The sequence below is a fragment of the Brassica rapa genome, chromosome A05 (assembly GCF_000309985.2).
Source record: "Brassica rapa cultivar Chiifu-401-42 chromosome A05, CAAS_Brap_v3.01, whole genome shotgun sequence".
NCBI lineage: Eukaryota > Viridiplantae > Streptophyta > Magnoliopsida > Brassicales > Brassicaceae > Brassica > Brassica rapa.
The window spans coordinates 21,979,005-22,004,499 of NC_024799.2; the positions used below are offsets into that span (position 1 = coordinate 21,979,005).

General features: G+C 38.8%; 6 protein-coding genes across 9 annotated transcripts; 4 read left to right on the forward strand and 2 right to left on the reverse strand.

Moving 5' to 3' along the window:
* Window positions 1–873: 873 nt before the first annotated feature.
* Window positions 874–5,279, forward strand: LOC103869653 (putative 3,4-dihydroxy-2-butanone kinase). Its single transcript, XM_009147730.3, has 19 exons — window positions 874–1,126; window positions 1,537–1,674; window positions 1,765–1,877; window positions 1,963–2,010; window positions 2,127–2,198; window positions 2,271–2,360; window positions 2,567–2,740; window positions 2,837–2,920; window positions 3,056–3,111; window positions 3,257–3,387; window positions 3,462–3,554; window positions 3,642–3,706; window positions 3,812–3,955; window positions 4,038–4,081; window positions 4,184–4,267; window positions 4,359–4,432; window positions 4,514–4,626; window positions 4,705–4,800; window positions 4,889–5,279. Exons 1-19 carry the CDS (start codon window positions 1,087–1,089, stop codon window positions 5,015–5,017), a joined length of 1,788 nt encoding a protein of 595 aa, XP_009145978.2. The 5' UTR covers window positions 874–1,086; the 3' UTR covers window positions 5,018–5,279.
* Window positions 5,280–5,543: 264 nt separating this feature from the next.
* Window positions 5,544–8,068, forward strand: LOC103869654 (glutamate decarboxylase 5). 2 transcript variants are annotated; one of them, XM_009147731.3, is made up of 7 exons: window positions 5,544–5,631; window positions 5,933–6,032; window positions 6,109–6,313; window positions 6,412–6,612; window positions 6,701–7,169; window positions 7,246–7,298; window positions 7,394–7,855. In XM_009147731.3, exons 2-7 carry the CDS (start codon window positions 5,950–5,952, stop codon window positions 7,853–7,855), a joined length of 1,473 nt encoding a protein of 490 aa, XP_009145979.2. In that variant the 5' UTR covers window positions 5,544–5,631; window positions 5,933–5,949. The 2 variants fall into 2 exon arrangements, with proteins under 2 accessions (XP_009145979.2, XP_033147258.1); XM_033291367.1 differs by lacking the exon at window positions 5,544–5,631 and having other exon boundaries at window positions 5,950–6,032; window positions 7,394–8,068.
* LOC103869656 lies at window positions 8,054–13,999 on the reverse strand. Of its 3 annotated transcripts, none has more exons than XM_009147734.3 (8): window positions 12,365–13,999; window positions 11,196–12,191; window positions 9,799–10,837; window positions 9,427–9,706; window positions 9,172–9,279; window positions 8,801–9,079; window positions 8,580–8,723; window positions 8,054–8,462 (listed from the first exon to the last, which is right to left on the reverse strand). In XM_009147734.3, exons 2-8 carry the CDS (start codon window positions 12,178–12,180, stop codon window positions 8,274–8,276), a joined length of 3,024 nt encoding a protein of 1,007 aa, XP_009145982.1. In that variant the 5' UTR covers window positions 12,181–12,191; window positions 12,365–13,999; the 3' UTR covers window positions 8,054–8,273. The 3 variants fall into 3 exon arrangements, with proteins under 3 accessions (XP_009145982.1, XP_033147253.1, XP_009145981.1); XM_033291362.1 differs by having other exon boundaries at window positions 9,799–10,933; window positions 11,196–12,192; XM_009147733.3 differs by having other exon boundaries at window positions 9,799–10,933; window positions 11,196–12,209.
* Window positions 14,000–14,239: 240 nt separating this feature from the next.
* Window positions 14,240–16,995, reverse strand: LOC103869657. The gene is made up of 6 exons (XM_009147735.3): window positions 16,879–16,995; window positions 16,564–16,776; window positions 15,552–16,454; window positions 15,296–15,484; window positions 14,916–15,206; window positions 14,240–14,826 (listed from the first exon to the last, which is right to left on the reverse strand). Exons 1-6 carry the CDS (start codon window positions 16,892–16,894, stop codon window positions 14,360–14,362), a joined length of 2,079 nt encoding a protein of 692 aa, XP_009145983.1. The 5' UTR covers window positions 16,895–16,995; the 3' UTR covers window positions 14,240–14,359.
* Window positions 16,996–17,103: 108 nt separating this feature from the next.
* LOC103869658 (nuclear exosome regulator NRDE2) lies at window positions 17,104–21,922 on the forward strand. Its single transcript, XM_033291361.1, has 9 exons — window positions 17,104–17,583; window positions 17,676–18,447; window positions 18,614–19,232; window positions 19,332–19,861; window positions 19,939–20,049; window positions 20,431–20,788; window positions 20,994–21,219; window positions 21,343–21,564; window positions 21,639–21,922. The coding sequence occupies exons 1-9, from the start codon at window positions 17,150–17,152 to the stop codon at window positions 21,781–21,783; spliced, it is 3,417 nt and encodes a 1,138-aa protein (XP_033147252.1). The 5' UTR covers window positions 17,104–17,149; the 3' UTR covers window positions 21,784–21,922.
* Window positions 21,923–22,162: 240 nt separating this feature from the next.
* LOC103869659 (F-box protein At3g17710) lies at window positions 22,163–23,933 on the forward strand. Its single transcript, XM_033291369.1, has one exon. The coding sequence runs from the start codon at window positions 22,651–22,653 to the stop codon at window positions 23,767–23,769; it is 1,119 nt and encodes a 372-aa protein (XP_033147260.1). The 5' UTR covers window positions 22,163–22,650; the 3' UTR covers window positions 23,770–23,933.
* The last annotated feature ends 1,562 nt before the right edge of the window (window positions 23,934–25,495 follow it).

Genomic DNA, 25,495 nt, shown 5'->3' on the forward strand with positions numbered 1-25,495 from the left:
TTGACTTTGGCTATTTTCCGGTTTACCAAAGTGGGAGGTAAGGCAAAATCAGGTGACGATAGCAAACTCTGCCGTAGCCACATATTTGAATTTTTTTTTCTGTTTTGTAACTTACACTTATTGTTAAAGTTTCAGTTTTTTTTCTTGGATCTATTCACATAATCTTCCTAATTTCTTAATTACTATGTTTGTTGGATCCTAAAAAGACTAGTTTAAGTTCAGTCTTAAGTCTTTATCTATTCTCAAATTGTATGACATAATTGTCATAACACCAGCATGTGTGATTACTTCTACTAAAAACGAAGAATATAGGGAAAAAAATATAGATAAGATCATAAGACTAATCCACTGAAAAATATAGATAAGCTCAAAATACCTGAAATTGGTACTTTATGTGGACTTCATAAAGAATGAGCTGACATGGAAAGTTAGTTTTGGATAAGCTTTGATCTGTATAAAGTAAAGAAGAGTGTTATACAAATATAGAGAGACGAATCCATTGAAATATAGGAAACTAAAAGCAGCAATATAAGAGTATCGAAAAACTAAAAGCAATTTAAGAATATCAGCGAATCATAAATGTTGACTTCAGGATTTGAACAGAAAGACTATTTTAGAAAATAACATAAACTGGATTATATCTAAATACAACTCAATTAAAATGCAAAAAATGTAACATTATACATACATAAGAAATATAAAAAATACAAACACGCGGCGATACGGCACAGGCGCCCGCGCGGCACACGAAAACGTTAAGAATCACGTGTTAATCACACAGCACCATTAACAATCTATTAGGTAACTATAATCTATGCGGATAAAGTAATTTACAGATTCGTCATAGAATATCTTATCCAGATGAGGATTGGGCCTGGCCCATTACACGTCTGCAACTGCCATTTATTTCAACATTGGGGTTTCTCGTACGGAACAATCTCTCTCTCTCTCTCTGGCTCTTCTTCTTTCTTGTTGCTTCTTCTCTCTCTCTCTCTCGTTGCTGTTGTTGACTCTCATTAAACCTTCTCCTGCAATCCTCTCCCCCCTTCCGTGTGAGCTTCTCCGATTGCCTCAATACTCACGAAAATGGTTTACGCGGCGAAGAAATTCATCAACAACCCCAACGGTTCGTCCTCTTCGTCTCCGTTCTCTCTCTCTTTTGTTCGATTGTTCTCGCGTTCTTCTGTTCGGTGGAGTTGTTCATCTTTTCCGACGTAGATTAGGTTGATGATGATTGTGAATGCTCTTGCGAACTGTTGACCTATGTAATTATCCCCGATTGTGTTACTGTTTGCGATATATTCTTTGCATTGCTTGTTTATTGCTCATGGAATCCGTCTCTGTGTCCCAATTTTGTTCGCGATCGTCGCAATGCTGCTTCGTTAATCGTCAATCGTCACTGTGTTGTTTCCTTGCATGGTCAATCGATCTTGATTTTCCATGGCTTAGGTTATAGTTTTCCATATAATCGGAATCGCAAGTTGCATTTTCTTGAAATTGAAGTGGCGGTTCACAGTACTGGTTTTGGTTTTGCAGATGTTGTGACTGAGTTCATCGAGGGACTTGTGGAAACTTTCCCTGGACTGCAGTATTTGGATGGCTTTCCTGAGGTTAAGGTGGTGCTACGAGCTGATGTCTCTGCTGAGAAGTATGATAAGGTTGCCGTTATATCAGGTGGGAGATTTTGTGGCTTAAGACAATTGTTTTATGGTTGATTTGGTGTTCTTGAACCTTTATGAAGTTATGCCTTTTTGGTTTATGCAGGTGGAGGCAGTGGGCATGAGCCAGCACATGCTGGTTACGTTGGAGAAGGAATGCTTACAGCTGCTATCTGCGGAGATGTCTTTGCTTCTCCACCTGTTGATTCCATCTTGGCTGTAAGTCTTCCAAATGTGCTTTTTTTTTTCCTTTTTTTCTTCTGCGTCTTTAGAGGGAATGATAATTTACTTTTCCTAATTTCAGGGGATTCGGGCTGTCACTGGTCCTCAGGGATGTCTTTTGATCGTCAAGGTAATTAGAGTGGGAGAGAGAGGTCTATACGTGCTGTGTCAATATATGCGAGAAACTATGGACTCTTTTCTTTATGTTTTAGATTAATGTAGTTTCTGTATCAATTCTCCATACAGAACTATACTGGTGACCGTTTGAACTTTGGTTTGGCTGCTGAGCAAGCGAAATCTGAAGGTTACAAAGTAGAGGTACTGCTCGTTCTTGCTTTTTTTTCTAAATTAAGAGCGTCAAAGGACAGAATGACAGAATATTCTTTGTAGACTGTAATTGTTGGAGAGGATTGCGCTTTACCCCCACCTCGTGGTATTGCTGGACGCAGAGGGTTAGCAGGAACCGTTCTTGTACATAAGGTTCTCTCTCCCTTTCCTTTCTTTCTCTAATTGCGATTTAAATTAATGTCTCCCCTTTCGGTTGATCTCATTTATGGTACTATATCTTCTTAAATTGTGATTTTGAAACCTTGGTCTGCTATGAGTACTGTGTTTTGTTTAGTTTAGCCTAGTTTAGTTTAACAAGCTTAGCATCTGTTTCTTAATTCGTTTCTGCTTGGTTACAGGTGGCTGGCGCAGCAGCAGCGGCTGGTCTTTCTCTAGAAAAAGTTGCGGCCGAGGCAAAGTGTGCGTCGGAGATGGTTGGTACCATGGGTGTTGCATTATCTGTTTGTACGCTTCCTGGGCAGGTTACATCTGATCGTCTGGGCCAAGAGAAGATGGAACTCGGGCTTGGAATTGTACGTTATTTTCTCTTCATTTCCTCCCAAGTTTGCATGAAATCCATTTTGTTTCACTGCTGTGGTTCGTACCTTGACTTGATTCTTTTCTCTCAGCATGGAGAACCTGGTGCTGCTGTGGTTGACGTTCAACCTGTGGATGTGGTGGTTTCACATGTTCTTCAGCAGATACTGAGTCCTGTATGTGCTAATTTTTGTTTTCTCTATCGTGCTTTTGTCGCCATAGTCAAATATAACTGTCGTGGATTAGAAGTTTTCTAGACATATCGTTTATCAACTTATTCATTATGTTTAACTATTTTTCCATTTCTGCAGGAGACCAATTATGTTCCCATTACACGCGGTAACAGAGTGGTTCTCATGGTTAATGGGTAAGCCCATTCGTAATATCGGTGTTTTACGCCCATTATTTCAACTACAGCAAAATGTTACTTTTATGATGTTAACTTATGGTCTCAGAGTTTGCATATTTGGTTTTAAGGTGAGAGCTTATGTTGTCCTTTTCATTCTTTGCAGCTTAGGAGGCACCCCTTTGATGGAACTTATGATTGCTGCTGGAAAAGCTGTCCCTAAACTGCAACTGGAATTTGGACTTGCTGTTGATAGGGTGTACACAGGGCTTTTTATGACTTCGCTCGATATGGCAGGTGAGTTTCAGCGGTCTCCTTGGTTTAGTTACATACTCCTGTTGTCATGCTGACGGTGTTTCTTTGTTTTTTAGGATTCTCGATTTCAATCATGAAGGCTGACCAGTCAATCTTAGACCGATTAGATGCTCCAACTAAGGCTCCAAATTGGCCTGTTGGCACTGATGGTCCGTGAAATGTTGTTTCATGTTCTATATTTCCCTGAATTTTCTTCAGTACCTAGTCTTTGATACAAAATCATTGTTGTGTTGCAGGCAACCGGCCACCTGCAAAGATCCCTGTTCCTATACCCCCTTCTCGATCAGCAAAAAGCGCTGAGGTATGCATTGCAAAATTTGATACATTTGGGTTGTTTTAGAATGGTCCCAAGGTTTGGTGATAAGTTTTTTTTTTGCAAAATTTCATGACATATTGGCAATACCAGTCTCAGGCTCGACCTAAAGAGCTGAGTCAACAAGGTCGAGTTTTTGAGGCAGCTATTCAAGCAGCAGCTACTGTGATCATCAGTCTAAAGGATAGTTTGAACGAATGGGATGGAAAAGTAGGCGATGGTGATTGTGGGTCAACAGTAAGTCTTATTTTTGGAACATTTCATTTATGTTGCGCATTTCTAACATTATATCTTACATGGGCTTGCATTAATTTTGTAGATGCACAGAGGTGCAACAGCTATTTTGGAAGACATGAAACACTAGTGAGTCTATTTGTTAATCTTAATTCCTCATGTACAGCTCTTTATGTTGGGTTCAGATTCCTGAAAAAAATCTGAACACTTCGTCTCTCCTTTTGTTTCTAGTTATCCGCTCAATGATGCTGCGGAAACAGTGAATGAGATTGGTGCATCAATCAGCAGGGCCATGGGGGGCACAAGTGGAATTATGTAAACTCATGAAATTATTTGAACATTCTTCCATATATAGTCTGGTTCATGCTTTTGGCTTAGGCTACTACGCTTTCTCTTATGAAAATAGATACAATCTCCTCTGCAAGGCAGCGTACGCGGAGCTAAAAGCTAACACTGAGTCAGAAGTCACTCCCAAATACTGTGAGATAATGCTTCTTGAATGTGGTTGGTATTGCAATGGTCACATACTTGTTATAACTCAGGCTTCTCTTGAATCATCAGGGTCCAAAGCACTCAAGTCATCAATAGCTTCTGTCAGCAAATATGGTGGAGCAACTGCGGGATACAGGACGATGCTAGATGCGCTCATCCCAGCTTCACAAGTTCTTGAAGAGGTGACAATAAGCGGCTTACTTTTTGCACACTTTGAGATATTGCGAGTACTAATGTGTTTTTGCTTTTGATAAGAACAGAAGCTAAGCGCTGGAGAGGACCCAATATGTGCTTTTATTCTGTCAGCTGAAGCAGCAACTAAAGGAGCGGAATCAACCATACAGATGCAAGCACAGGTGAGCCATTTCGGTCTCTGCTTTTGTTTATACTCTGTGCTTTTTTCTTTTTCATTTTGATCTGACTGGATGAGACTGTGAAACTCAGGCTGGGAGATCGAGCTATGTGTCAGCAGAGATGCTTGCAACAGTTCCAGATCCAGGTGCAATGGCTGCAGCAGGATGGTACAGTGCGGCAGCAAGAGCCGTGAAGGAGCAGTATCAGGGGTCATCATGATTCCCCCTTGGAGTGGTTTCTTCTTTTGTTTCTCGGGGATATATATGAAATGAGAGAGAGGCTCTTTATCGCAAACTATTGGCTTTCGGTGTATGTGTATGTTTAAGATTTTTACCTGACTCTGTGAGGGCTCTCCGTTTATGCCATTTTTTTTTGGGTGGTGCGTAATACTGAGAGAGTTTAATATAAGCTTCCGGAGAGAGACGAGACTATATTGGTACTTTGGATTCTTGAACGACTCTGAAAAAATGCTTCTTTTATCTTATATATATATTAAGCATCGTACTTATACTTTCGAAATTTATGGTTTATAATTGACTTTTGGTGCGTTCTAATATATTATTAGACGCAGAATTCTTAGTAAATTAATTATTCACCTTTTAAGGTTAGTTTCTATCCCATGAAGAATCCTGCGGAGGATCTTTATTAGGATATCAGCATATATCCCGTAAATAAATAGTTGTTGCGAATTGTTTGTGTATATCTTCCTAGGCTCATGTTTATCTTTGGGCAAACATATTTGATGTATAAATATACACTTTGATTTTTAATTTCCTACGTTTGAGTTGGACTTCTACAAAATTTTAAGCTTTTAAAGGAAGCAGCAGCAACTAGTAAGTTCCTGATCCGGCTCACTAGCTCTGTAGGTTATTCACAAGATCAATCGTATTACCCCCAGTTCTTGTCTATTATTGTGATGTTGTTGTTCTCTCCTTGACGAAATAATTGTGGTGAATGAATTATAAGTGGTGTACAAAACCTAATTCAAAGGGAAAAGAGAGTCAAGGGGAATAAAAAAAGAGAGGAGTTAGTTACATGAACGTCTTAAATTAGTGAAAGAGAGTTTTGCTTTCTTTTATATCTGTCAAATAAAACTTGTGACATCTATCTTCCTCTCATTTACAAATATTTCAGCACAAGTTAAAAATATAATGGTACTCGCCACAAACTCCGACTCAGAAGAGCATTTGCACTCCACTTTCGCTTCCAGATATGTCCGTGCTGTTGTTCCCAGGTCTCTTGTCTCTCTCCTTGTCCTTTTTCTGGTCTATATGATTGCATATAGTTATGTATTACATATCTTGAAACAGGTTCACTATGCCTAACAATTCCATGCCCAAAGACGCTGCTTATCAAGTGATCAGTGATGAGTTGATGCTTGATGGCAACCCCAGGCTTAATCTAGCTTCCTTTGTCACCACTTGGATGGAACCTGAATGTGACAAACTCATCCAGGAGTCTGTCAACAAGAACTATGTTGACATGGATGAATATCCTGTCACTACCGAGCTCCAGGTTCCTCTTCTCTCTCTCTCTCTCCCCCCATCTGCTAAATATCTATTCAACATTGTTTTCAAAATTATAAACACATCTTTTGTTTCTGTCCTATTCAGAACCGGTGTGTAAACATGATAGCCAATTTGTTCCATGCTCCCATGGGAGAAGAGGAAGCTGCTATTGGATGTGGAACTGTTGGTTCATCAGAGGCTATAATGCTTGCTGGTTTAGCTTTTAAAAGGAAATGGCAACAGAGGAGAAGAGCTCAAGGTCTTCCTACTGATAATCCCAACATTGTTACTGGTGCCAACGTTCAGGTCTCTATATATATATATACACTTACTTCTCATCCTCCAACCATCACATCACATTATATTGATTTGATTCTTTGTAACTTGTGTATAGGTGTGCTGGGAGAAATTTGCAAGGTACTTTGAGGTAGAGCTTAAAGAGGTGAAACTAAGTGAAGGCTATTACGTGATGGACCCAGCTAAAGCTGTAGATATGGTGGATGAGAACACAATCTGTGTTGCAGCTATTCTTGGATCCACACTTACCGGAGAGTTCGAGGATGTGAAGCTACTGAACGATCTCTTGGCTGAGAAAAACACAGAGACTGGTTGGGATGTTGCTATTCACGTTGATGCAGCCAGTGGAGGATTCATTGCTCCTTTCCTCTACCCTGATCTTGAATGGGACTTTAGGCTTCCATGGGTTAAGAGCATTAATGTCAGTGGTCATAAGTATGGACTTGTCTATGCAGGAGTTGGTTGGATTGTCTGGAGAACCAAAGATGATTTGCCAGAGGAGCTTGTCTTTCACATCAACTACTTGGGAGCTGATCAACCCACTTTCACCCTTAACTTCTCTAAAGGTTTGTTTGTATTAACAACTAGCTTATCCAATCTATTCAATATTTATGAGACTCTTTATTTGTTTTGTTTTTGCAGGGTCGAGCCAAATCATTGCTCAGTACTATCAGTTTATCCGACTAGGCTTTGAGGTACTTGTTCCTTTGTATATCTAGCCTACTGTTTCATCTTGGTAACATCTAAGAAACTGTCTGATGATCTTTTTTTTTTTTGGAAATTGAAAAAGGGATACAAGAACATTATGGAAAACTGCATGGACAACGCGAGGAGGCTAAGAGAAGGAATAGAGATGACAGGGAAGTTCGACATTGTCTCTAAAGACATAGGCGTGCCTCTAGTGGCATTCTCTCTCAAAGACAGCAGCAAACACACCGTGTTTGAGATCGCAGAGTCTCTTAGGAAATTTGGGTGGATCATCCCGGCGTACACTATGCCTGCAGATGCACAGCACATTGCTGTGCTCAGAGTTGTGATCAGGGAAGATTTTAGCCGAGGACTTGCGGACAGACTCATCACACATATCATTCAGGTACTGAAAGAGATCGATGGCCTTCCTAGCCGGGTTGCTCATCTAGCTGCGGCTGCTGCGGTTAGTGGTGGTGAGGTGAAGACTGCTAAGATGTCGTTGGAGGATATCACTAAGTATTGGAAACGTCTTGTGGAACACAAGAGAAATATTGTCTGTTAGGTGGGTAAGTCTTCACGCTTGTTCTTGGTAATAAGGTTTTTGTTTTAGACAATTCTGCTGAACTTTTTGTTTTCCTTTCTTGGCATTATTTTTTATATTGATGGTAATATAAACCAAAAGCTTGATTTTCATTAGTCTGTTTGAGTCTTGATCAACAGTACTTAATTAGTAGTTGTAGATTTGTTCACTCTGGTAAAGAATCAAATTCAAAGAGACTATATTTCACAAACTACCAGTACAACAAAATGAGTAAATAGTCATACATCAACTTAATATACAACAAGGTCTGAAAGATTTACCCTCTCAGAAGAGTTTCAACAAAAACAAAGTGGAAAAAAAACAAACCATTCATCTTCTTCTTGACTAGCTCTCATCCATTCTGGACTTTTGGTCAAGAAGATGTTTAATAACCAGACAATCATGGAGATATGGGTTCGTAGGGATGAGTCAACCATGGATGCTTAAGAGCTTCTGACGCAGAAGGGCGTTTCTTTGGATCAACTTGGAGCAAGTGTGCCACAAAGTCTATAAACCCTTGGTCACCCATTGGCAGTCTACGCCTTAGCGATGACTTTTTAGGTATCAGGTATTCCAAATTGTTACTCTCCTGAAATATATTTGCAACACAAACTCATTACACTGTTTCTAAATCCAATACAGCTATATAAAAACAATGGTTCAGCAAATACCAGGGAGGTGCACTATAGTAAAGTTTAATACGCACCTGGTTCCTCTCGTATAACAAATGATTTTTGGTGAAGTATTTGCATGTATCAGGTCCTTTTGCAAGCATTTGTTGATCAATGGATCCGATTATACCAATGACCCTTGCAAGCAAAGTAGCTGGAGAATCATTTTGAAACAGAACCTGCATAACAAGTGGTTCTAGCTAGCTCAGTATTACTGCAAAAGGTTTTGACAGGTTTCATCAATGCTAGAACTTACGTTTCCGGAACACAGTTCTGCCAAAATGCAGCCAAGTGACCAGATATCGATCTTTTTATCATACGGAAGCCCGAGGATGACTTCTGGAGCACGGTAAGATCTAGACTGGACATAAGAGCAAAGATGATCCGTCTCAAAACAGCTACTTCCTAGATCAATAACTTTGATTTCGCATCTGCTGTAGCTTTTGATAAGTATGTTTTCAGGTTTTAAGTCGCAATGTATAAGGCCGAGACCGTGCAGAAAGTTCAATGCTTCCAAGCACTGGATGGTAATTGACTGCACAAGATTTTGATACAGAAGAACATGAGAGAGCAGCAAAAAAAAAACACACACATAAACCTTGAGAGTGGTAAGGGCTTTTGGCTAACCTGCAATCTTGGCATTGTGAAATAAACTTCTCCACCTGATTCTCTATTAAACTTTTGGAACTCATACAAGTTTGCCTTGAGAAGTTCACATACTATTAACAAGTGCTCCTGCAAAACAGAAATTTTAAATTAATTGCATCAGAGGCATCAGATCATCAACAAAAAAATTTGAAAATAGCAACAAATCAGCAACCGCTTCTAGAAACATCATAAGGAAGATGATTGAAAGTACTAAAGACATAATCCTCCACTTACCCGAAAGTAGAAATAGTCATACAATCTAAGGAGATGGTACTTGTCAGCAGGATCATGCTGATTGACATACTTGAGAAGTTTGATCTCATCAAGGCTCTGGTCAAAGAAGTCTTTGTTGTTCTTTATGATCTTTACACATACATCAATGCCTGTGTGGAGGTCATGTGCTTGAATCGCTTTGCTAAAAGCTGCTGATCCAAGATGCTCAGTGACATGATAACGACCAGCTATGACAGAGTTCAAAACCACATGGAAGTTCTTATCCTCCTCAAAACCAGTCCTGAGACAACAAAAGAAAAACAGAAGAAACAAATAAATATCCTGAATGTTCATAAGAACTGGGATAACCCAAGATGAATTAAGAGAAAAGACCTGTTTTTCCTGTGAACAATCTTCAGATTGAAAGTCTCAAACTCCTGCTCTTGGGCTTTAATCTGTCTTACTTGCTCTTGGACCACGATAGCATCTTCATCCTCAAACGAGGTCCCAGGATCTTCTTCCGGCGCAGGACTAGTTTCTTCCTCATCTTCTTCCTTGCAGTTCTCTCTCCCTGTATAAGAACTGTGGGAGACTGCAGATGGAGAAGAACTTCTTGAACTTTCAACCTTCTCGCCATTCCTATCAACCATACTATTGGACTCAGTCAGCCCCTTTGGTCCATAACTTTCATTTCTCATAGCAGGGTTTGACCATACAGGGTTCGTGGAATCTTCATGAGAGGTTTGTCCATCAGGTACTGGAGAAGGAAAGGAGAACCCACCGTTTGTAAAACTTTTTATACTTGCACCTTTACCAGGTGGAGGCTTAACACTAGTACTAGTAGCTCCAACTTGGCGATGAGGAAGAAGCTCCAGGTCCCATTCACTACCTTCTCCAGGAAAGTAATCAGGTACTACACTCCCATTGTCATCAACATCATCACTGATTCCTACACCAATTGACCTAACTGCAGCATTTCGATCATCTTCTGCGCGGATATCCTTTGAACAGAACCTACCACCGTTATCCCCTTTGTTCAACAAAACTAGATCGTTTTCATGTGTGACAAGTCCCTGCCACACAGGCTCAGCTCGCATCAAACTCAGCTCCGTTGCATCCATCAGTTCCCCGTCATATCTAGCAGCTAAATCAGGTTCCTTAGTTGTAACTGGCTCAACCCCTTTGGCTAGCACATATTGTTCACCAGAGAAATAAGAATCCTCCTCAGCAAATGAATGCTCATCATCATTCTTGGTCTGACTTTTATCCTGAGTATCAGGAACACTTCCAGGCTCATGTTCGCTAGGATAGTCAACTTCGTGACCCAAAAACCAGGCCTCATCCTCAATTGGTTGCCTAATGTAACCAACATCATCATCGTCATCGTATTCATCAGAGTCCCAATACTCATTTGAATGCTCAGCGAGATCACCTAGTCCATTGCCAAAGCCAAAAATCAAGTCAGATGCATCTTCTGCTAGTCCCTGACTTACAGACAACCAGTTTCCTCCCCCAGCTATTCTGCCACCTATGTCACCATCAGAATGAGAATTAAACTTTGACTCCATCTTCTAAAGATATGAATAAAAAATGGGCAGTCTTCTAAAAATCGGTATAGGAGGCAAATCGATCCTAAACAAAACAATTTTTATACAACAATTTTCAAAAATCGGTCTAGGTGTCCATCTAAACAATAATGCCCTATGAAGGGGCTAGCCAACAGTAATTTAACTTACTCATGCAGAACATTTAAAGTTTTTGGTATAGTAATCATCACAATGTCAACTAACCTGATGAATGGATCTCTTGTCCAATAGGAACATCTAGATAAGAACCTATAAGGAAACCATTCTCAGCATTGATTAGCTTCTCGTCCAAAACGTCTCGCTCATGTTTCTCTTCTGAAGTATAGTTCATTGATTTATCCTCTGACTTGATTCTCACATGCGGCAGCCTTGGTAAGTCTTCCCTCGTACCATCATGAGCCAGAGAAAATGCAAAGCCGCTAAGATTCTTAACTTCATAGCCAGAAAGTGACTTTCCAAGGTATAGATCTGTCTCCACATCATCATCATCCTGCTCCTTAATAACAGCCTTTGAATCACTCGCGCCAACCTTTTTCTTCCCTTGCCTTTTGTCTAAAACGGACACACCTATATCCTTTGTTGACGTGCTCCCTTTGGACAATGGATAAACAGTTGTAACAGAACAATCCTTCCAATGGTCTGTGCGCTCTTCGCTTCTTGGCCATGAGGTGGTGATAAATCCTTCTTGTATCGCAGCCATACTATCATCTTCCAAGGATTGAGATGCTTTGCCATGGTCATACTGACATACCTGGCTAGGAACCTTGTCATGACTAGATGGTTTTGAGCTTCTTGGATTCACAAAGCTTGTTATACTTGGATCGATACTGTACACCTCAGAGTCAGCATGGTTCCATGGAGGTAAATCAAGCTCGGTATCTACTAAACTTTCGGAAAAAGTGAACCTGTCCTCCCATAATGATGAGGGACTTTGTGTCTGAACAGAAACATCATTCATTTGCTGATGATGATGAGTCTCAGTGGCGGATCCGCATTGTATCTCTTTGACAACTAATTCATCAGAAACTTGGTTCTTGTCTCGGCCTTCAAAGACCTTGCTTTTCACACCATTTGAGCTTGAGTTGCTGTTGGAAAGCTCACTAATCAACGCAGCTTCAGCTCTCATGAAACGGTTCTTCCGGAGAAACTCCAAAATGGAGTCTATAGAGGAGGAGCTAGCTTCCTCCATTTTTCACAAATCTTGAAACAACGTTTAATCTAATCAGTCCAAATAGTTGAGAGAGGTTTAAAAATCATCGAAAGGAGAAAACTTGAAGCAATAACCAAAAAAAGGAAGCATTTTTACGAGAAAAGATAATCTCAATCCCAGAACCAAGCGAAAAGGATTCGAATTCGAACAAACATTCACTTACAGATCCAATGAAAAGCAGAGCAGACTTCAAAGTCTTTTGCTTTGTCTGCAAATCTCTAATACTACAGCTTCTTCTTCGTCTGCGTTTTTAGTTCGTTTCCTTATTCTTCAATCACGGCGCTTCCCTCCTCCCTCCTCCTTGGACATCCCATTATCAACGCCAGCCATTTTTTCTTTTTGTTTTTTAATTAAATTTTTATTTACTGTATATATATTTGCTTTGGATCCATTAAATGAAAATCATTAGTTTTGGTGGGAAGAGAAAAGCACGAAATGACACATTTACCTATTACTGTCCTATAACTTTTATTACAGCATTAATTTTATTTTTAATTATAAGTATTTAACTCGGGAAAAACATTGTATTTTACATAAGAAATTTCACATACGTATACGTAAACTGAAATGATTAATTAGTGAAGAGAAAAAAAAATCAGTGCCCCGCTCCACGTGCATTTCATTTTTTCTCAGATATTTTTTGCCGTTCCCCTCATGATGATAGAGTAAAATAGTAACGAAATAAACAAAAAGACAATTATTTCAAATAGATTTTTTTAAAAAAAAATTTCACAAAAATGGCACTCAAAAATAAAATAACCAAAATAGCTCTTTTTATTTTAAAAATTTTAATATTTATTTTTAATTTTTTAAAATTAGAAATCCTATCCCTTAAATCTCATCTCATTGAGTATAAATGCATATTTATTCTTTAATAAAATTTATTTTGGTTATTTTCTTCCTTTAAGTTCATTTTTGTGAAAATAAACTAAAAAGGATTATCTAAGAGAATTTCTCTAAACAAAAAAACAAATATGAGGCGAAATAACAAATACTTAGGAGTAATATTAAACCACTAATTCAGCCCTAATAAAGTATTAACATATGGCCCAACTAATGAAGCAAAATACTTTTATACTCTTGCTTTATAGATATATAAATATAAATAATTATTTTAAAAAATCATACTTTTGTTTAGCTTTCAATTTTTTTTTCTCAAGTTTTCTTTTCGAAATTCTTTTTAAAACTATTTTTAAATTTTTAAAAGGATTTAAGTATTTATTCTTATATTTATTAAAATCTTAAATCCCATTTTACAAAACCTCATTCATAAACTATAAATTCTAAGTCTAGAAGTTAACGGTTAACTCTAAGATTATAAATGTATATTTATCTCTTTATGATAAATGTGATAAGATAAACATGAAAAGTGATATTAGGAATTTAGTAGTTTAAGAATTTTTCTTGAATTTGATATAAATATGTAAATTAAGTTTATCTGGAATATACTGCAATATATGAAACTAAATCAGTTAAAGAATTTAATGCTAAAATCTAGCCTTATATATATATATATATATCTATATATATATAGTTTAGTAAATATACAATTTAATATCTATATCTGGAAGAGAAAATTTCATAAAAATATCCTAACTAAATTTTGTTAATTTTTTAATACCCAAATTCTTTTTCTTACCTGGTTTAATATCTAAACTAATTATTTAACTTTTTAATACATTTATTTTTAAAATTGTGTTCATTTTAATACCCACAAATGTTCATTATAATGAAAATATTAATAAGTTTCAAAGACACTTAATATATCTCTAAATTTAAAACAAAGAATCTAAAAAAAAATCAACTTTTATTTCAAATTTAAGAATAATAATAAATAATTTTTTGGATAATTTTTTAAATGAAAATAATTCTGAAAAAATAAATAAATTAGTTTTAAACTTAAGAAATATGATTCTAGTCATTCAAATAACTTTTCACTGATTCTTACTAAAGCATCGATCAAGTTCAGAATTCTTCTCTCATCGTTCATACTTGATGGTGTAAAACTTCTTAGCTTTTTAAGTTTGGCATAAAACCATTAGCTAAAAATTGGAATTGGAGTTACGAGCTGTTAAAATCTGATGAAAGACACGGAATCATTTGATTACATTAACAAGAGTTCACCAAACCAAAAGGAAAATGAAAGTGTCAATGCTACTTAAGCAAGCGCTTGTGAGCTGTCGGTGAAACTTGTATCTAAAAAGCTTTTTGCAGACCATAGAGTGCTTCCAAACGTGACCATGTAATCAACCGTCTCAAAGAGAACATTGCATCCTCTGCTTTTAAGATCTTCAAAGACAGTGTCGCACAAGACATCTCTAAAGGGTTTGGAGGAGATAACCAAAAAGTTATAGGGCCCACAAGAATATGTCAAGTTAATCATGTCCGTTACCATCAAATTGAATTTCCCGAATTCGTCACCATCAGGTGTGAGTCTCACGTGAAGTCCTGACTTCGTGCAGACCTTGATCACTTCATCATCAATCTTTCCCTTTTCAACATAGGCTATCACTGACTCAAAACCACCATAACCTTTAAGCTCAAGAGTTGAACTGAATAAGTTCCAAAAATCAGATGGCTTAGATGGGCAAGTGTCTACCAACCAGGAGATGCGGACCGGACACGCTGACAAAACACAGTTAATGCAATTTGATTAAAGATGAATCAGCCAGCCAGCCAGAAAAATATACTAAGTCAAAAGAAATTTAACTTACAATTGCGCTCTCGGGTCAAGTCGGTGAGCGTCCGAGATGGTGACTTTAGGCGGGTCTGGGAGTTAGGGTGTGGTGGGCTTTTACAAAGCGACTCGAAGCGGTGGTCAATGGCGACCTCATGGGAGGGTTTAAAGATAACATTGAAAAATCTGTGTTCCAAGGCTTGAACAAAAATGTCGATGTCTTTTGAAGGTTGTGAGATAAGCATCAAATTTCGTGCATAATCATCATGGTTCATTGCCCAGAAAAGTATATCCAACAACATCCTAGCAACTTTTGTGTATTTATCCCCTGGAAAAAAAAATAAAAAAAAATATAAATTATAAATATATCAAAGCAGATCTCAGGACTGCAAGGAACTGAACTCACTCATCACTCACCTTGGACTTTGATACTGGGAACACAGGCATAGCCATCATACGTAAAGAGCTCATCTCCTTGATAATCCATGTCAAGGTAAGGAATTAAAACCACCATGCCACGATAACCTTTATTGCGAAGAGCTTTGAGGATAACCGATAAATCAGTTGGGCAACCCTGGACATCCCAGAAGACGGATACCCCGCACACTGACAGAGAAAAGGGCAACAATTAGATCAAACTTGAGAGAGAGAGAGAGAGAGAGAGAGAGCTTACCTTTTAAATTTTGCTTATACAAAGAAGCTAGTCCATGGGAAAAACCAACAACCTCCTCTTTCGGGCGTAAAGACATTTGGTGATGGGGATGAGGCCAAGACGTTTCGAGAAGAGGTAATACACGAACATTGTAATATCTATCACGCAAAGCTTCAAGAGCATTGTAAAAATCTGTTCCTTGTTTGACATTTCCAGAGAAAACAAACAAATCCCTTGGTTGGAAATAGGTGGCAGTATTATCCAACGCCCACAAAACAATGTCCAGTGACATTTTATGAGCTCGAGGAGCACCTAGTTCCGCTTGTTGGGGAATGATGGTGATTCCGAGACTTGTAAAAGCATCAACCCATCCTTCCGGGAAGGAGGAGGTTTCGGTATCAACAACATAAGCCATGATTGAGAACTCATCATCGAAACACAAGGACGTTCTAATGTAGGAATTTAAACGATAAGGATCACAAGCCAACAGGAGGGATTCCGGCAGGTCCAAGAAGACACCTGGGCTGTTGTATATCTGGATGGGAGGAGAGGGCAGGGGGCTGGTTTGGATGGGAGGATAGTATAGAGGCGGGGGTTTGGTTTGGATGGGAGGATAAAACAGAGGAGGGACGACGACCTCTCTTGCCATTGGTGTCATCAAGTCTTCTTGTAATAATAGGCTTTTGTAAAGAGATTCGAACCTAACAGTATTATCTAGCAGGTTGGGTGATGATGATAGGGAGGTATCTTCATCAGGGACTGCTAAGCGAACCTTGTAGGCATTTCTCAGGCCTTCGAGAAAAACGAGTAAACTCGGTTCAATCTGACTTATGATTACCATAAAAGTAATCTTGCCAAAATTTGGGAGGAAACCCGAATCCGCATCCCACCATGCCATGTCACGTAACATAAAACGATGCCTCTCTGAAACGAACGAACGTCCATACAGAATTATTATTATTATTATTATTATAACAAAAAACCATTATTATTATTATTATTATTATATCAGGAGGAGATCAATAAAACTAACCTGGTTGAGTAACGATGTTAATCCCGGCTTTCTCATAGGCTGATTTATCCGGGAAGGTTTCCGAATTACTGACATAAGCCATGATTGACAAATAATGGTTAATACAACCCATCTTCTCGAGAATTAATTTCATTCTGTGGTAAATCGTTTCAGGAGCAAGACCCTTTGGAAAAGGGAAATCCACCGCGTCCCAGAACACACGCGTGCAGTACTCTGCGACAAAAAAAAAGGTTTTAACTTTTTACGTAACGCATAAAACAATCTATAATACATACATACATATTCCCAGAGAGAGAGAGATAAGAGAGCTTCTACCTGGTTCGGATGACATAACTGGACTTTAGCAGCGAGAAGGAGGATCAATTAGGGCAGAGGAGAGTAGTCACCATTGGTCAAGGACAAAAATCTGTGAAGGATATATATATATTGATCTCTAGTATAACTATTAACATATGATGGGCCGAATAAATAGACCCATGCATGACGGCTATTTATTAGGCCCAATAAAAAGGCCCGTTTAACGAGAAATTATACATCGGCTAGAAAAGTCACCAAGGCCATCGGTTTTATTTTTTTCCGGTGGAAAATGTGGAAGACACCAGAGAAGGGCGACGGCGAACAGAATACCACAGGCTTGTTCCCGCTCTTCCCTACTCAGGCGAACTCCGTCTCTGCTATTTCATCTGCTCCTCAATGGCTTCGCAACGCCAGCTTCACGACGGATCTCTCCGTCATCGACGCCGCACCTTCGACGGCTCCTTCCCTACCCGATGTCGAGGCTAGCGAAGAAGAGGAAGAAGGAGACGCTTATAGAAACAATACTGAAGCTAATCAGCCTAGGGTTTACGATTTGATTGAAGAAGAAGAAGGATCCGAGTCTGATGACGACGACAAGGCGAAGAAGAAGAAGAAGAAGAAGCGGAAGAGGGATTCTGATGAGTACTATACGAAGCCTGCCAAGGATTATTACTTGGATACTCGTCCTGATCCGGATAATCTTGCTTATGGCTCCATCTACAGGTAGTTTACATCTCCACATGTATAGTGTGATTCTCTAGTATGTGTAAGGCGCTTTTTAAGTGTGTGTGTGTGTGTGTGTGTTTGTATTGTAGGATGAATGTTCCTCGTTATAAACTTGATAATTCTCAGAGAGGTTTTGAGTCAGGTTCTACGAAGCTTTATCTAAGGAATAGGCGTGGTTCTATGCTTGAAGCAGAGATTGATGTTAATTCATTGGACGGGAAAGCAAAGTCTGATAACAGATACTGGTATGCAAAGAATGCAGCCATGGAACGGAACAAGAATTTCAGGCGTATTCGTTTATCTGCTTCTTCTAGAGAGGCTGTTGATTCGTGCTTTGATCGTTTCATTCCTCTGGAGGAAGGTGAAGCTGTTCAAGAAAGCGAGGAGGAAGATGTGGAGTCTAAAGAGTCAGTGGTGGGAACGTCGTGGGAGGATGAGGTGTTGAATAAGACCCGAGAGTTTAACAGACAGACGAGGGAACACCCTCATGATGAGAAGGCGTGGCTGGCATTTGCTGATTTTCAAGATAAGGTTTCAAGTATGCAGTCTCAGAAAGGTGTTCGCTTGCAGACTTTGGAGAAGAAGATTAGTATACTTGAGAAGGCTTTTGAACTGAACCCAGATAGTGAAGAACTGTTGCTTGCGCTTCTCAAGGCGTACCGAAGTAGAGACAGCGCAGATGTGCTGATCAGTAGGTGGGAAAAAGCACTTATGCAGAACTCCTCGAGCTACAAGCTGTGGAGGGAGTTTCTACGTGTTGTTCAAGGGGAGTTCTCCAGATTTAAAGTATCAGAAGTGAGGAAGATGTATTCTTATGCAATCCAGGCACTCTTTTCTGCTTGCAGCAAGCGACATAGGCAGGTTCTTATCTTGTATACTGTTGCAAGTTATGTGGGGTCTATCCGTTCTTTCTTCGAACTTAGTTTTTTTCTAGTGTTTCCCGCTAGCTTCACGCTGACATTATTGATGATCTTCTTCTTAGCAGTTCGACATTATAAGGTCTGACTTTTTTGGTTGGATTATGCAGATGGATGCAACATCTGAACCAGTGGATTCTGCTCTCATCCAGCAGGAACTTGTTCTAGTGGATATGCTAGTTAGCCTCTGCAGGTTTGAATGGCAGGCTGGTTACCGGGAGCTGGCCACAGCGTTATTTCAAGCTGAAATGGAATATAGCATCTTTTCTCCATCTTTGTTGCTAAGTGAACAGAGTAAATTAAGACTGTTTGAGCACTTTTGGAGCAGTAATGGTGCTAGAGTTGGAGAAGAAGGAGCTTTTGGATGGTCTTTGTGGTTGGAGAAAGAGGAGGAACAAAGGCAAAAAATGTTGAAAGAGGAATCTTCTGATGACAATGACGTAGGCGGTTGGACAGGTTGGACAGAGCAATTGTCAGATAGGAAAGAAGACAGTAGTATTGCTTCAGCTAACACTGGAGAAGGTGATGTTAATCGGGAGGGCCTGGACGAAGAGATGGAAGACGAGAATGGCATGCCTGAAGATGACACTGAAGCTATGTTAAAGCTATTAGGCATTGATGTCGATGCTGCGGCCAGTGATGAGATTAAAGATACTTCAACATGGGTCAAATGGTTTGAAGAAGAGGTTTCTCGAGATCAAAATCAATGGATGCCTACTCGAAAAGCTGGTAGCTATCTCTACCTTTACCATTATTAATTTTCAATCTTATATAAAACTTTCTCAACGTGTATGTGGTTATTAACCATCATGCATCATTCTTTAATAGGTGAACTCTCAAGTGTTGATGAAATGGGCGAGAGAGAAGATGAAGAGCAACTGTCAAGTCTTGTACTATATGAGGATATAAATGGATATCTATTTTCATTACGTTCAAACGAGGCGCGCTTATCTCTGGTATACCAGTTCGTTGATTTCTTCGGTGCGAATATCTCCCCATGGACATCAAGCAACAGTTTGTGGTGGATTGAGAAAATAAATAGTCTTGAAACATTGTCAGATTCTATGCTGGAAAATTTGAGAAACGTTCATGAGTGTTTGTCGAAATCAGATAGTGCCAACGGTTTCAGCTTGGGATCTCTTTTAGGTAGCAACAGTGACATATCTATGCGGACCGAGATGATGAAGTTTCTCCGCAATGCCATCTTGCTTTGTTTGAATGTTTTTCCGCGAAACTACATTTTGGAAGAAGCTGTGCTTGTTGCAGAAGAGCTATTTGTAACAAACATGAAAACATGTGAAGTCGCAACAACCCCATGCCAAGCTTTGGCCAAACGTCTCCTGAAAAGTGACCGGCAGGTAAGCTCGTTTCCAATTTGTAGGTGTGGTTTGCTCTTCTGCTCAGTTTACCTAATTGATTCCTTCTCCATTAACAGGATCTACTACTTTGTGGAGTTTATGCTCAGCGAGAAGCTGCTTCTGGAAATATGAAACATGCAAGAAGAATCTTTGACATGGCTCTGACTTCTATCTGTGGCCTCCCTAAGGTTAGATTTCCGTTATATTGTTAGCATATAACAACACTACCTTAACATGTTACCACCTACGTTTTAAACCTCAAAGGGACCTTAGCTGTGTATTTGTTGCTGATTCAAATTTATGCGCCGGTCTGAAAAACTGGTGGCCTTCCACTTAAGCTTGCACACAATGTATTTATCTAGGACAGATCATAGTAGTCTATATATGTTAAAGAGCATTTTGTTCTAGGTAATGTACATGGAATAGAGCCAGATTAGATTTCTTATTTTTTACTTTATTTTTGGTGCACTTGTAAGGAGATAGATGAGCCCTATTTTTGCAATTGGTTTTAATTTTATTTTACATTAATAGTACCCATGCTAAGTAGTTGGTTCCCCCTTTTATTACAGGAACTACAGGATAACTCTCCATTGCTATATTTATGGTATGCCGAATCAGAAGTAGCCAATAGTAGTGGCAGCAGTCTAGAAACAGAATCATCATCTCGTGCTATGCACATTCTGTGCTATCTGGGAAGTGGTCTAGCGTATGTTCCTTATAGTTCCCAGCCTTCAAGCATGCAAATCCTTAGAGCACGCCAGGGGTTCAGAGAGAAGCTTAAGAAGATACAGTCATTATGGTCTCATGGTGTCACAGATGATCAATCAGCAGCGCTTGTTTGTTCGGCAGCTGTATTTGAGGAGCTAACGAATGACCTTTCGGGTGCTGTTGAGATCCTGGAACACATGTTCAGTTCCGTTCTTCCAGGTTATTTCCCTGATCTCCATTCTTGGGTTCTCTTACTGATTCTCATGCTAGTATATACATGACTGCATTCAGAAATGTTTTCGTTATACAAATAAATTTCTCTTATAGATTGTACAGCTTATAGACGAGGATCATGCATGCACTGTTTATCTGGATTTGTATATCCCATCGTAAAATTTTGTTGTGGTTATTGTGAATATTCTAGGAAGAAGAAGTCAAAGTCATCAACTTGAAATCTTGTTCAATTATTACGTGAGAATGCTTCAGAGGCATCAGGACGACCTAACTTTGTCAAAACTGTGGAACCCCATATCAGAGGGAATGCAACTGTATCCTCTCAGTCCCGAGCTTTATCAAGCTTTAATAGACATCTGTAATCATCGTATGACATCCCATAGACTGAGAATGATGTTTGATGACTACTCCCGCAAGTAAGCTTCTTCACAAACTTCTTATGAACTCTCCGTCTCACAGTAACTTCCTAATGTAGAAATGAATGCTTAGGTTAAGTATTAATATCAATACTAAACTAGTTTAATATGTTAATCATGCAGAACTCCATCCGTAGTTGTTTGGCTATTTGCGCTTTCTTATGAGTTGAGTAGAGGAGGCTCCCTACACAGGATCCGTGGATTGTTTGAAAGGGCATTGGCACAAGATACACTGAACAGCTCGGTGATTCTATGGCGTTGCTACATTGCATATGAAATCGACATCGCACACAATCCATCAGCAGCTAGGAGGATTTACTTCCGAGCTATAAATGCTTGCCCATGGTAACACTTGCACATAATCCAGTTTTTTTCATATTATTATCAAAAAGCACATTCCTAACATAAGGGCGTGGCAGGTCGAAAAAACTATGGCTGGATGGGTTTGGGAAGCTGAGCACAGTACTGACGGCGAAAGAGATGTCAGATTTACAAGAAGTGATGCGAGACAAGGAACTCAACATTAGGACAGATATTTACGAGATTCTTCTTTTGCAGGGTTGAGACTTGAGATAATAGTACATTTTCCTAGTTCTACATGGGATGTGTCTATGTGGATTCTCTCTTTGGATCTAATGAAACCGAGATACAAGAAGAAATATTTGTATCCCCCTTTAATCGTATTGACTCTCCTTACATGCCATAACTTGCCGATCCTAATTCTGCTACGATCCCTTTGTCAAACGAGTTTAAACTCTTTGACAGGCGTATTATGGGCTTGTGTCTCTTTTGATCAAGTTTGTATGAATCTAGTAAAATAACTTGGATCATATAAATACAAAGTGACAAGATGTTTTTAATTAACAGAATCACGTATCCTTGTGGGTGGGAACTGAGGAAGGAAAGACATGTACAGCACGGACAACTCGGTAAACTAACTAACAAGTTAGTTAGCTTCGTTTTGACTTTTTGATGAATTAATGTGCCACCGTCAGATTTTTTGTTTAGTTTTCCTATCAAATCCAAACCTTTTAAATCCAAAATTGGTTGCAGATAAATTAAAAAATTCAACTACCTTTCAAACCAATTATGTATATATATGAAATTGCTGAGAGATTCATTTAGCATTTTACTATTAATGCTAATTGTTGTAGTACTAATCATTCTAACCACACGTCACTTCCTTTCTTCTGTGGTCAAAAAAGGACATTGGATTGTTGTCAAAAAAGGAAAAGTAGTTATCCTTTCCAACTGAAATTTCTCAACATCAAAAGGTGTGCCAATTAAAAAAAACTCAAATCATACAAGTTATCCCACACCCACACCATTTGGTTAGTAGACCCATACCTTATCTTTATTTATACAAATATAAAGTTTCTCATCTCTTATTTATTAGTGCCACAGTCACAAAAGCTAAAGGTAAAAAGTGTAATGGCTCCGGTGAAGCTCCCATGTGATTTAGAGGAAGAGATACTCTCTCGGCTTCCACCTCTATCTCTTGTACGGTCCAGAACCGTATGTCAACACTGGAACTCTCTTTTACACGACAAGAGTTTCCTCAACAAACACGTGGCTCGTGTCCGTCCCCAGTTCATTTTCCTCACCGAATCCAAGGCTCACTCTATCAACATCGATCTCCACACAGGAGGAACTGATCCAACGGTAGAAGTGCACGAGGTACCTTCTGACTTTCCTTATCAGGCCATAGACTTGACGCATACCACCATCACTTCTTGCGACGGGTTCTTGTTCCGCCACTTTTGGAAACAAGGTGTTGCGTTTTGGAACCCGTGGTTAAGACAAGTAGTATGGATCGAGTACGTCGACAAAAGCTTCCACTTCTGCGGTGTGGGATACGATTACGATAGCAACGTACCCGAAAAGCGTTACAAGATCTTAGGGTATTTAAACTGTCTCCGTGACGTAAGCGACACGTACCAAGTGAGTTACAAAAGAGTTGCGATCTACGAGTGTTCATCTCGCGCGTTGAAGTTTCTTGATGCTCCTTTCAAGAACTGGCCCACCATGGATCCGTTGTCCTTGAACGGGAATCTCTATTGGGTTACTAGTAACCCCGAGACTCATGAGTGTTTCATCCGAAGCTTTGACTTCTCGAGCGAGACGTTCAAAACGTTTTGTCTCCTTCCGTGTGAGAAGAACCATTCTCGCGACCAACTTGTCCTTGCGGTTTATAAAAGAGATGGGTTTTCATTGTTGAAGCAATGCTATGTAACAGGGGAGATTAGTGTTTGGGTGACTAAGGAGAAGATTGATGCAGCGGAAGTGGTCTGGATCAACTTGATGACTTTGCCAACAAGTAACTTACCGAAGTTGATTAATAAGCTTTGTGGGATTAGTTACTTCATCTTTGAGAAGACTCTGATCATGTGTTGTGGCGACCAAGAGACTGGAGCTGCTAGCATCTATATTGTGAGGGAGGATATGTGCAAGAAGATCCAAATAGGTTATGAAATTGTTCGGTTTTCTCATTGTGTTTATCTTCCTAATTTTATATCGGTTCCTTCAGAATTTAGATCGCTGCCTGTTTAAATTTTAGCTTTGATTGTTTTATTACAAATATTAATTCAATATATTTAGCTGCCTGCTCATTGTTGTTGGAGCAGAGAGTAGAAAGGTACTTCTGTTTGAATTTTTTTGTATGCTGTCTCTTTGTGGATTGATTTGGAAATATATGATAGTACACATGAACAATATTTGAATGCATAAAAGATTTTAAGGTTGAACTAATAGTATAACTGTGTGAATGTTTTATCAATCCAAATAATTTCAACAAAATATAAAAAAGCTATGGAAATTAAAGAATCTGAGATGTGATGTGAATCTGACTCTACTCAGCTGGTCAAAGCTTTGAATACTGCTTCCATGAACATGGAGATCTACAGTGTTGTTGCGGTGTTGCCGATATTTTCACCCTATCAACGGCTTACGATGTTGTTTCTTTTCATTGGGGTTTCCGTGAGAAAAACAGAGAGGCTAATTTCTTGGCCAAGCAGATTTTATCTTTTGAAAACAGGCTTCTTTAGCCTTAAACATTGTCACCTAACTTTTAAAGTAGTAATGAATGTTTGTGTTTCAAAAAAAGAAAACGAAACGAGACTTGGGTTTAGACACACACACGATATATACAGAACAAAAGACAGACTAGTGCATATGAGGATTAGTGACACAAATGTTCTTGAGCTTCTAATTTAGACACGCGGTTCCTTATTGTTCAGGAGGTCTACAAAAACGAACAAAAACTCAAGATCTAGTCAGGGACTACCTATAACAACACATTATTCACATATATATTACATAGAGTAACAAGTCACTTTATCACTTCTCGTTTTTCTTTTCTTTTGAATACCAAAAGGTTCGGGCCGAAGTCCGTAACCCCCCAGGTCTGAAACCACAACATATTATATCAGAGACCTCTGACACGATGGTCAAGGTCTTTCCATTTATGCTACGACCTCTGGTAACTTCTCGGGTTATAATTGTGAAGCAAACATAAACTGCTTCAAACCTATTTGCAAATGTATAGATAAGACTCGTTTTGCATGTTTCATGTATAAAATTTTTATGTTCTTTGTAATTTTTTTTTCTTTAAAAGAAGTTTCATGAATCATGTATGCTAGGAGATATATAAACTTGGACAAGTTCTACCGTGGAAGATGTAACAATAACGCCTAAAATATGGTGTGTGGAAGGGTCGAAAACCAATGGCGAATTTGCTAAGCTGAATCTGCACTCATCTATATGTATAATTTTGCTGCAGGGATATGATATGTACATATAATTATGTTCTTTTCTGTTTATTGAGAATTTACAAAATGTAGAGGAGGAAAGATAAATGATCGGAAGTATTTGAGATGCGTGTAAGAAAAGAAAGTCAAGTCTCCTTGATCGGAAGGCAAGGGATATTTCTTTTTGGAAGAGAGTGAGATCAGAATCTTAGATTTACACTTCATCAAATTCTTCACTTTGCACTTTTCTTTGTTCTGTTTTCTTGATTAATACTAGAATATAGAATCATCCAAAAATATATGATTAAAGAAGTTTTTGCAATATTATTCACTACTTTTTATTATTACCGACAGATATGATCATCATATATAGTTTACTTTATATTGTAAATTATAGTCAGAAACATTGGATGTATGTGGGAGATCTCCGCTGAATGCTTTTGTATGATGCAATCATGTTTATCTTGATCTCATGGTCAGCTGCAGAATTTTATTTTACAATAAATATTTGACCTAACAAGTTGTATGTA

Excerpts from the sequence above, each read along its gene's own strand:
- LOC103869653 (XM_009147730.3), top strand. The coding sequence starts at position 1,087 with ATGGTTTACGCGGCGAAGAAATTCATCAACAACCCCAACG. Across the intron at positions 1,127-1,536 it reads ATTCATCAACAACCCCAACG|ATGTTGTGACTGAGTTCATC; the intron begins GTTCGTCCTCTT and ends TTGGTTTTGCAG. Across the intron at positions 4,268-4,358 it reads GGGGGCACAAGTGGAATTAT|ATACAATCTCCTCTGCAAGG; the intron begins GTAAACTCATGA and ends TTATGAAAATAG.
- LOC103869654 (XM_009147731.3), top strand. The coding sequence starts at position 5,950 with ATGGTACTCGCCACAAACTCCGACTCAGAAGAGCATTTGCACTCCACT. Across the intron at positions 6,033-6,108 it reads GTCCGTGCTGTTGTTCCCAG|GTTCACTATGCCTAACAATT; the intron begins GTCTCTTGTCTC and ends ATCTTGAAACAG. Across the intron at positions 7,299-7,393 it reads TTATCCGACTAGGCTTTGAG|GGATACAAGAACATTATGGA; the intron begins GTACTTGTTCCT and ends AAATTGAAAAAG.
- LOC103869656 (XM_033291362.1), bottom strand. The coding sequence starts at position 12,180 with ATGGAGGAAGCTAGCTCCTCCTCTATAGACTCCATTTTGGAGTTTCTC. Across the intron at positions 9,707-9,798 it reads ATTGTTCACAGGAAAAACAG|GACTGGTTTTGAGGAGGATA; the intron begins GTCTTTTCTCTT and ends TTGTTGTCTCAG. Across the intron at positions 9,080-9,171 it reads TCACAATGCCAAGATTGCAG|TCAATTACCATCCAGTGCTT; the intron begins GTTAGCCAAAAG and ends AATCTTGTGCAG.
- LOC103869657 (XM_009147735.3), bottom strand. Across the intron at positions 16,455-16,563 it reads TAACATCGTTACTCAACCAG|AGAGGCATCGTTTTATGTTA; the intron begins GTTAGTTTTATT and ends CGTTCGTTTCAG. Across the intron at positions 15,485-15,551 it reads GTATAAGCAAAATTTAAAAG|TGTGCGGGGTATCCGTCTTC; the intron begins GTAAGCTCTCTC and ends TTTCTCTGTCAG.
- LOC103869658 (XM_033291361.1), top strand. The coding sequence starts at position 17,150 with ATGTGGAAGACACCAGAGAAGGGCGACGGCGAACAGAATACCACAGGC. Across the intron at positions 17,584-17,675 it reads GCTTATGGCTCCATCTACAG|GATGAATGTTCCTCGTTATA; the intron begins GTAGTTTACATC and ends TTTGTATTGTAG. Across the intron at positions 19,233-19,331 it reads GATGCCTACTCGAAAAGCTG|GTGAACTCTCAAGTGTTGAT; the intron begins GTAGCTATCTCT and ends ATTCTTTAATAG.
- LOC103869659 (XM_033291369.1), top strand. The coding sequence starts at position 22,651 with ATGGCTCCGGTGAAGCTCCCATGTGATTTAGAGGAAGAGATACTCTCT.